Below are 9747 nucleotides of genomic sequence, written 5' to 3' on the forward strand. Positions count from 1 at the left end.
CAAAAATCACTTCCCTAAAAATTAACCGATTAGAAACAGCCAAAACTTCGAACAAAAACAAACATTACTTCAGTGCAATTCACACATCGTTGAGATATTACTTCGATTCTCCTGTCCGCAAAAATTAGAGAAGTATATAATTTTTTCCAAAAGCCTTAAAAATATTCATGACAATGAGAGAACAATACATCTTGACTTGCTTTACAAACCTAAAATAATTTGTGAGCATTTATTTATTTATTTTTGGTCAACATTGTGAGTAGTTTGCGCAGTATAATTTGTGAATGCCATTGTTTTCGTAAATATTAGTATTTCTACCAGTAAAAATTTGATTCTCCTTCCTTTTCAATAACAGGAGAGGCAACTCGATGCACTAGACTGATGGACACACCGTGGGCATCGACTACATGCAGCTATCAAGAAACTTAAGCTCGTGGCGAATAATTTGAAACTCACATGAGAAATAAGTATTTCAATAGGGGATTATATTTCCCACAAATTGAAGCCTAAAGACATTCACTCAGTAAAGTCCAAGCTGCAGACACTTATTCCGGGAAATTAGTTTTTGGATTCCTGCTGATCCTGGAACGAGTAACTTACACAGACCAAAACTTCGACAAAATTTTCTGGAACATTCTGCATCACATGACCAAGCCCGCTATCTTGTTAACTCTTGAATCGGATGCTCCTACTGATACCTGCATTGATTCCAGAAGCTTCCCCACCGTAAGGACCGGCTGGCTTCTTGATGTCCCGCACCTGCCCTTTCCTGCGCACCACTGCCTTCGCGTGCTTATTCTGCAGGATTTGAGAAGAGAAAGAAGATAAGTCTAGCAAACATGGGTATGTGGTTTGTTCAAAAGATTGAGATCCTATGGAATACCTTGTAATTCTTCCTTGGATTCTTTTTCGCCTTCTTGCGAGCACGAGTCAATCCTCTGTTCTTCTCCATCTGGTGTCATAGGCAGCAAAATTAGGCCCCAGCCAAGAGAATTAGATGCAGTTATTATAACCGGGCACCTATGAAGCACTGATACTCTGAAAATGTCGTATGAGTGCCAGTACTGGTAGTCTAGTACGGCACAGGTAGGAGTCGTAGGACGCCGGTAAAGAAAAGTGCGTACCATGTAGTGCAAAAACGCACAGCGTACTTTTTAGTTTCCGGGTACGGCACTGGTGGTATGGCAACGGGTACTTATTTGGATGTCTTTGTAATGCTTTTCAAACTTCATGGGTTCCGGAAGGATAGACTTAAATTCTTGGTCTTGGTATGCAATTTCTAAACTGAAGACCACTATGTTTCACATCTAGGGTTAGAACTTTAGAACCTGTATCGACTCTTACAAAGGGAGATGAGAGCTGCAACCACTCATGCGACAAAGGTGCCGTTGGCTGTAAGTGTGTATCAACGTTGGAATTCTGCGTGTGGACTATTAAGAGTTGTGGCCACTCTCTCCACCCTCTTCCTCTTTCTGCTCGCATTTGGCTTGTTTTTTGCTTGTTTATGGGTTAAGCACTTAAGCCCTTTTTATGCTATAGTCAAATAAGGCTTATAGTTGTTATACATTACATTCAAAACATGCTTAGTGATTTTAAAAAAAAATTATTGGCAGGCCCTACCTGTACCCAACGTTTTTAGTTTTTTGCCGTATCCCCATCCACACCGCACCATACCGGTACCTGTACTTCATAGTCGGGTATCATTTCCACTTTTTTTTCCGGAGTTTAGGAAACACTGAAAACTTGTTTGGCAAACAGTTATCACGAAAATCTTATTTAGTAATAGACTTTTAGCAAAATGCCAAAAAAATGTTCTTGGGTAGTTGAATACTTTTTGATGCCAACAAAAAAAAAAAAGTGCATATTTTCTCAAACTTTCTGCGGCCTTTTGATAACATGAAAATCCACCACGGAAAATAAATTGGGCCAGCCCCCAGCATCTAACAAGCACGTAGGAATCGGGTATCCTCACCTGATATGTAATATGGCGCTTCCCATCCACCAGGGCTTCTTCAGGCATAGGCGGTATTGCTGCAGTTCTGCAGAATCAAAACATGTTTTAAAAATCGCACATATTGAAACTATGAGAAAAAGATTATTTACACATACTAAGGTTCAAATGCTAAAATGAGCCTCAATCAATTGAAATATTGAATAATGCCTACAGCATGAGACTAAAGCATGATAGTTTACGTCATAAATTATTAAATCCTCCCAAATGGTTTGACCTTTTTCACTAGTTCCAACAAACATCTCAACAGATCGTCTGTATCTTTGAAAAATTTATCCACACTAATTAGCTGAAATATTTTGGTTGGTACAAAAAACTTGAAATTTTTTTTACACAACTTTGTTGAAAGGCTCGACTGCATAAGAAACGACAAACATGAAAAGAAGTTTGCATACATCTTTGATTTGGCCGCAGCAAGCTTTGAAGCACGTTGCTGTTTTACTTGTTTGTACAAATCATCTTCTGATTCAGATTCTCCAAACTCCATGTTCTTATCTTCATCACTCCCAAGAGTGCCAGGCCCATCTCCGACCTCATCACCAGACTCAACTCCAGCTCCTGCAAGAACCCGGAGCTCGTGCTTCCTTCGCCTTTCTCCAATGTCATCCCGCTTTGGCAAATCATCATCACCAGAAATAATCTGCCAGGTGAAGTCACATGAATAGTTTATGATGAAGAAACAATGTAGGAGATTATTAGCCCAAACGCACCATCTACATGAACATATAGATATCAATCATTGTAAAACTACATATGAACGGTATGTAGAGTAGACCACTTGCAGAGAATTGTTTATGCTTACAGGTGGGATTTGTGGTACGACTTTCAAGCTAGCATTTGACATATTTAAATTATTAAAGCACCAAAAAGCAGGCAGCACTTCACATTCCATTTCTTACAGAAACTTCTCACTCCTTGAGATCATCAATTGTGAAAATGGGCTGATATCTAGAAAGTAGACATTAGACACACCCTGTAAAGATGGATGATATACAATCTTGACAAATTCCAAATAACCTTGAATCTAAATCTAACAATTGCCTTAACTTTGACATTGATGTCAGACTCTCCCTATACTTTGACAAGTATAACACATACGGAGTAATACAAAACTACCAACTGCGAGTGCAATCAAGCAGCTTCATAAATTGAAGGTCAAGCACCTCTTGCCAAGGTCTCATCAGAAAATGCAATAGTACAAAATTCACATGATGCATGGGAAGCCGAAGATAAATGGCAAAAGTTTCACAAACGAACAAATTCGGATTTCAACATATACCAAGGGCAACTAATATCACATAAAAAGGTAGCATATTCTGAAAATAAATTGACTTCTTCCATGCAAAAGATAAATCTTCTGACAGGAATTAGCCTCTTAAAGACTATCAAAAGGGGGACAAGAAATCCCAGAATCCAGATCAATACCTTGGTCTTTTTCGATTGACGAATTACTAGTTGGGATGGTTTGCTTGAACTCATAGACGTTGCATGCCCCTTGCTCATCCCAGCAGTGCCTTTACCCAGATCTGCAGCATCATCATCGAAATCATCTATTGTCTCAAGTTGTCTGTCCAATTACAAGTTGCATTTTAAGTGAATCCTCAAGTCTCCAAAATGTTAAAAAAACAATGTAAATGCAGACGCACAGAACGAGAGTGTTACCCATTCAGCAGTCTTGACCGTTTCTGAACTTTATCACGTTTTGAGGCAATGGAGCCAAAAATACACTTTTGTTTCAACTTTTCTTCGAGAGCAGCTCTTACTTTTAACATTTCCATGCTCTGTACACCAATGTGATCACTCTGAGTCTGAGACATTGTTTGTGATTCATGTTAGTCTATATGGCTCATTAATAAGTTACACAGAAACATAGAGCAACAAATGACACGAAGTTGGGAAGTTCAAGTTTCAGCTACCGCATCCGAAAACTGGCAGCATTTACAAACAATAATAGGTTACCAGACTACTGGTGGTGGGACTTCGCTGTTAATGCTGTTGGATGTTTATGGCTTACCAGATGCTTGCGCCTTTTTCGATTGCTCTCAATATCCTTGGAAGAGTCCACCATTAGTTTGGGAATTTCTTCATGAGGCTGTAAAGATCAGTAGATGTCCACATATAAAAAATTCAACCCAGTAAAACAGGGAGGAAATATTGTTGACAAATGAAAAGCATGGATACTAACTATAACTGTTGCTCCTTGTCTTACAACTGGCTTGTTAAAATTGTTCAAAGAATCAGATGTAGGCGCAACGTCCTCTCTCAGAGATTTCAACACGGTTTGGTCTTTCTTGCTCAAAATATCCTCAAGTTCAGATGGAAGATTCCCATCAAGTTGTTTTAACTGCGACATACACAAATGTCAAAGAGGTAAGGTCGACTTTGATAACCTTCAAGAAGAATCATATCTTGACTCAAACCTCAAAACAATGAAGTGAGCCTGTAGTAATCTTTGGTACAATGGTGATGCCATGCGGCAGTAGGAACCACAACATTGCTGGGTTAGTTAGAGACGAAGGAGTTCCAAATAATCTGATTAGCAGTTTTTATTTACTGGGGATACCATGCATATTTTAACTGTTGCAGTAAATAATTTTTTTGTGAGCTAGAGGTTTGCTGCAGACTAAAACAAAAACTGGAAAGAAGAAGAAGAAGAAGAAGAAGAAGAAGAAAGGAAAGGAAAGGAAAGACAAGAGAAAACTTCTACAATAGCAGTGATGGTTTGGATCTAAACTTTATTTCAAGATTTAATTACACAGAGGAATTAGATACTCGTTAAGCCAGCCAAGAGAAACAGTACGTTGTCTAATAAATTCTTAATCTCCACCAGGCGAGCAATGACCGGATGATCACGAACTGGCTGCCCTTCAGCCTTGAGAAGAAGATAAAAGGTAATAGATTGGCAATACGCAAGAAGCAGCAGCTGTTTCACCTCCATGTAATGCATGCCTCCTTTCATTGCGTTTCCCCATTCTTTAACCTTAACAAAACACGAAAGCAGTTCAGAAGCTGAATAACATCATAATCAAAATCAAACTTAAATGCCCTAGAGATAATTAAAGCACCAAGACCACAAAGAAGAACCAAGAGTCTTCATCAAGTTCAGGGACAGGTGCCGAATCTCTCCTTGTCAGGTGCATAGCATTTGGAAGATTGAAAAAATTCCTTACTTGAACCTCTTCAGGTGCACCACATGTGGCACTACGCACTCATGCCATTATTTCTTGTGATCTAAGCCTTTATCAATAGAAAGGTTTGAAATGGAGAGATTATTGTCCACCATATGGTCCAGCCGTACAGGCCATCGTAGCCAACCATCAGACCAGGTCGATGTAGCAGGAGGTAACTTCAACTTTGATTACAAGTTGTGCAAAAAACAAACATACCTTTCTCAGAAGTGGGTTGACTTTATTTTCTAGCTCTTCAAATGCATCATTCAGCTCTGACAACAAACCAACTAATTCTGGAGCAGAACTGTAAGAAAAAGTACACAGAATATTAGTGGTTACAACTTACAAGCATAACACAGACAACACAGTTGTCAATAAAAGCAAAAATTAGAATGAAAGAGAAAGGGTTTGTCTCACGTATACCTGAACTTCTTTCTTATTTGCTGGAGGGCTATTTGCAAAATATGTTTAGTTTTGAACTAAAAAAAGCCATTACAGATCTGAAACTGTGCTACTGCCCACATTTGGTGGCATTGTCCTGAGCTTGGTTGTCCTCTGTTTTCGGGTATGTTTTGCTGTATTCCCCAGGGTTCTACCCCTGATTGTCTTAGCATAAGTTTTTAGTTTTCTGATAGAAACTTGACATACAGGACAAACAAAAACAAAACATATCTACTGCCGCATGTTAATCATTGCTTTACTCCTACGATACAGACTTTAAGCCTCCTGCTTGGCCAATCTGTTAAACTAAAAATGACTTTGCAGCCTTACCAAATAATGAGGGAGGGAGGGGGGTTGCGGTTTCTATAATTGTATTGACATATTAGAGAGACACATATATGATTGTGGAAGCTCAAGGGGAAAACGAGGCAGATAGAAGATCGAGATCTTAACAGATGCAACATGATAAGGTGATTCAGCTGATTTTAACCGAAACAAATCTGAAATTAGATTCCCTGAAACCTTTTATATGAAACGATGTGATTTTTGTGCCAGAAAACAAATCTATCTTGAACATATTTTATCAGGAATAAGCACATAGATTGTTTTCTTGTTTGTTTTAGGTGTTCAAGCCCGTTCAAGGATTGCTCCTTCAATTTCTCTTTTCCTTCAATGGCTTTCAAGAAGCTTTCCTTCAATGGCTTTCAAGAAGCTCAGCTCTTCCTTCCATTTTCTGACGCAAACTTCCTTCTTATATTGCTTATTTCTCACCAGAAAACATTTACCAAACATGTGCCTTCATAGGACTACAGTGCTAAGCAGACACAAAGAACTTTTGATGGCTCACAAGCATAAGGTTAATACACCTAAAATGTGGAAATTATGAAAGCAATGGCTCACCTATATACAACATCCATTTGCTCTTCCTTGGTCAAAGCATTCAAATCTTTCTCAACTTCTTGATAAACTGAACCAGGGCCATCATGAGCTTCTCTGCCAGCTGAAGCTTTTGGTGCAGCTTTCCCTTTGACCAGAACCTCCTACAATGTTGAAAACCTAATAATGACCACCAGCACTCATCAAATCATACGTAGAAAGGTGATATAAAACCCTACCTCCAATGTTGGCTCTCCGTTGCTCTCATCTTGACTAACATCTTCAAGGCCAAAGTCTTCCAAGGATAAAGATTTTGCATTTTCCTTTCGCAATCTTAACACCTCTGCCTCCTCAGCAGCAGGCTGATCCTCATCACTTGATTGAAGCTTCAAATAACAAAAAAAGCTAAGTTAAGAAGATTGCAAGTGACCAATGACATGACACTTCATCATTTACTTGTTTTTTATTGGCAACCAAACGAAAACTTATCACAGGATACAAACAAGTATGATGGACACAAAGTCCACCAAAGAGAAAATAGTAGGACAAAGAACCAAATCAAAACAAAGAACTCCCTCAAGGGGAGGTGATATTGAACAACACTCGTGACACTTTTACTTCACGTATCAAAACACACAACGGAGAAAAGGAATGACGTCTTTACAATCTGAATCTCACCTCATAATCCATATTATCTGCATTATACATATCACCTCTACGCCATACAACCCTTTGTTTTTCCTCATCTTCAACATCATCGTGCATTTCATCCTCAACCCCACCAATCTTGGCATGTAAATATCTCTGTGTCCTCGCCACTGGAGAACAATAATAGTTAGCACTACAGAAGAAACAGTTCAACCTATAGTTAGCATAATAGCATTCAAAGATATTGTGCGTCCTGCGAACCAAAGAATCAAACAAGTGCTGAGTTTCCTTACTTTTTGCAGCAGTGCCAGTAAGACGAGTGTCATCGTCAATGTCTTCATCTTCCTCCTCCTCATCCTATATGTAGACACACAAAGAAGAAAGGTTTTTCTGACCATCAACAGAAATACATAAACAATCTACTTCCAACATATCTTTCAAGTTCGAAAGACAATATGATAACATCAGGAAAACAACGTAGGGGCGTTCTAATTATAATATTGGCTACCCTGCCATAAATGATTGAAAACATAAGAAAATAGTACAAAATTTCTAATATATATAAACACACCATGTAAATAGTACAAATAGATAAACAGAGTTTCCTATAACCTGAATGTCAAATACAAGGTGTTCATCATCTTCATCTGATGCCCCAATATCATCACTAATGTTGAGTGGGATAACATCCCTCTGCTTGTGAACTGCAACAGCAAAACACTATGTTAGAGCCAGCACAATCTTGGATTAACACTATGGTGACTTTATTCGTACACCACTTAGGTACCCTCTAAAACGGCGCCATGCAAGCACCAAGCACATCTCCTGAGGAGCCCCACATAAGCTTGATTGGACTGTGTAACATGCCACGTTTATATGGCACCAAAGGGGTTGAGAAAATGTGGTCACCGTACCAATATTGATAGTTTTGGGTTCTTGTATTCTTAATTAGTAAGTTCTGAAGCTACAGAATCACTGTACTGACTTCAGATGCAAGTATTGAGCTTAATAGTTCAAAAGATAGCTGGAAAGTGGACCAAAAGAAAATGATGTTAGGCTGTGTATGGGGTTTTGGCCATAAGCAACAGAAAAATTCAAACCATAGATTCTCTAGCCAAGAACCCACCTGAACTATCCCGATTTTCCTTGCTAAAAGCCACCTAAAAAACCCACAGTTCATCCTAAAATACTTCAAAAGGGTCAGCAGTCAGCACATTTTTTCACTCGGCCAAAAAGCTAACCTTTTTGCACATCCAAACACAGCCTAAGCAATACAAGCCATAATTTCCATAGCCTAGATTGATCCTTTCCATTTCATACAAAACAAGAATTAGCTTAATCTAGGCTGCGTTTCGAGTTTTTGCCATTTTGGAAACATTCAAACTTTAGATACTCTAGCACCTTAATTTTCTTAAGCTTAAAAGCCACCCAAAAACCCCCACAGTTCTTTCTCAAACCCTCCAAAAAGGTGACCCCAGTTTTTACTTGGCCAAAAAGCTAACCTTTGTACACATCCAAACACAGCCTAAACAATACAAGCTAGAATTTTGACAACCTAAATTGATCCTTAAAAATCCCAATTTTCCTAGCTTAAAGCCACTTAAAAAATCCACGGTTCTTTCTAAGAAACTTGGAAAGGGCTGTCAGCTCAGTTTTTCACTTGGCCAAAAAACAACCTTTCTATACATCCAAACGCTGCCTAATCAACACAAGCTAGAATTTCCATAGCCTAGATTGCCCTTCCATCTCATACAAAACAAACATTAGATTAATCTAGGCTGTGTTTGGATTTTTTGCCATTTGCGATAGAAATGTTCAAACTTTAGATACTCTAGCCAAGAACCCACCTTAACTGTCCCAATTTTCATAAGCTAGAATCTACTTGGCCAAAAAGCTAACCTTTCTATGCATTCAAACACGGCCTAATCAACACAAGAAAGAATTTTGATTGTGACAACCTCGATTGATCCTTTCCACTTCACACAAAACAAACATAAATTTTACCCCAAATTTTGACGGCGACCCAACAGAGTGACAAGGAACTTATTTAAAATTGACAGATAGAAATATTTACATGCGTCGATTTCGTCGTCCATCATGTCGTAGTCAGGCGCAACGTCGTGTTTTGTGGCTCTTTTCTTAGGGTTTCTGCTGTCACCCTTTGGACCCTTTCTTCCTCTACCCATCGCCTACGAGCAATTCACCAAATGATTAAAGCAAAAAACTGTATCGTTGAAACGAAAGAGAAGAGAAAGGTAGAGAGAGAATGGGAAGATGTAGACAGAGTGAGAATTTTAGGGTTTTAGAGGGAATAACGAAGAAGTGAAAGTGATAACTGGGTTTAGGGTTCTCGTGAGCAAGTGGTGTTAGAATTATTCTAATATGTGAGATACGGAGCTTTTGCCACCATCAATTGCCACCGCATTAATTCGCATTAATGATTCCATCTGACGGCTCAGATTAAAAAGATCTCGCAACTTCTAAATGACTTTACACGACAGCGTTTTGTCATTTGCTCCAAACAGGCAAACAGAAGCTTAAACGTTGAACAGTGCACCGTTCCTCTCCAGAAAGTCTGATCACACAGACTATTAGTGCACA

At 38.9% G+C, this 9747-nt stretch overlaps 1 protein-coding gene across 4 annotated transcripts; it reads right to left on the reverse strand.

The window, feature by feature from the left end:
- Window positions 1–414: 414 nt before the first annotated feature.
- On the reverse strand, window positions 415–9517 carry LOC131312427 (protein THALLO). 4 transcript variants are annotated; one of them, XM_058340158.1, is made up of 16 exons: window positions 9221–9517; window positions 7759–7850; window positions 7440–7503; window positions 7177–7316; window positions 6738–6884; window positions 6523–6662; window positions 5398–5485; window positions 4812–4991; window positions 4197–4355; window positions 4026–4103; window positions 3674–3819; window positions 3437–3578; window positions 2407–2651; window positions 1973–2039; window positions 884–952; window positions 415–798 (listed from the first exon to the last, which is right to left on the reverse strand). In XM_058340158.1, exons 1-16 carry the CDS (start codon window positions 9330–9332, stop codon window positions 667–669), a joined length of 2001 nt encoding a protein of 666 aa, XP_058196141.1. In that variant the 5' UTR covers window positions 9333–9517; the 3' UTR covers window positions 415–666. The 4 variants fall into 4 exon arrangements, with proteins under 4 accessions (XP_058196141.1, XP_058196143.1, XP_058196142.1 ...); XM_058340160.1 differs by having other exon boundaries at window positions 4221–4355; window positions 9221–9493; XM_058340159.1 differs by having other exon boundaries at window positions 3674–3831; window positions 4221–4355; window positions 9221–9493.
- Window positions 9518–9747: the final 230 nt, after the last annotated feature.

This window comes from Rhododendron vialii, chromosome 13a (genome assembly GCF_030253575.1).
Source record: "Rhododendron vialii isolate Sample 1 chromosome 13a, ASM3025357v1".
NCBI classification, from domain to species: Eukaryota; Viridiplantae; Streptophyta; class Magnoliopsida; order Ericales; family Ericaceae; genus Rhododendron; species Rhododendron vialii.

Coding starts and splice junctions, on each gene's coding strand:
- LOC131312427 (XM_058340157.1), bottom strand. CDS start 9,332: ATGGGTAGAGGAAGAAAGGGTCCAAAGGGTGACAGCAGAAACCCTAAG. Junction 7,504..7,758: donor ACCTTGTATTTGACATTCAG/GTTATAGGAAAC, acceptor GTCTACATATAG/GATGAGGAGGAGGAAGATGA. Junction 6,663..6,737: donor ACGGAGAGCCAACATTGGAG/GTAGGGTTTTAT, acceptor TCAACATTGTAG/GAGGTTCTGGTCAAAGGGAA.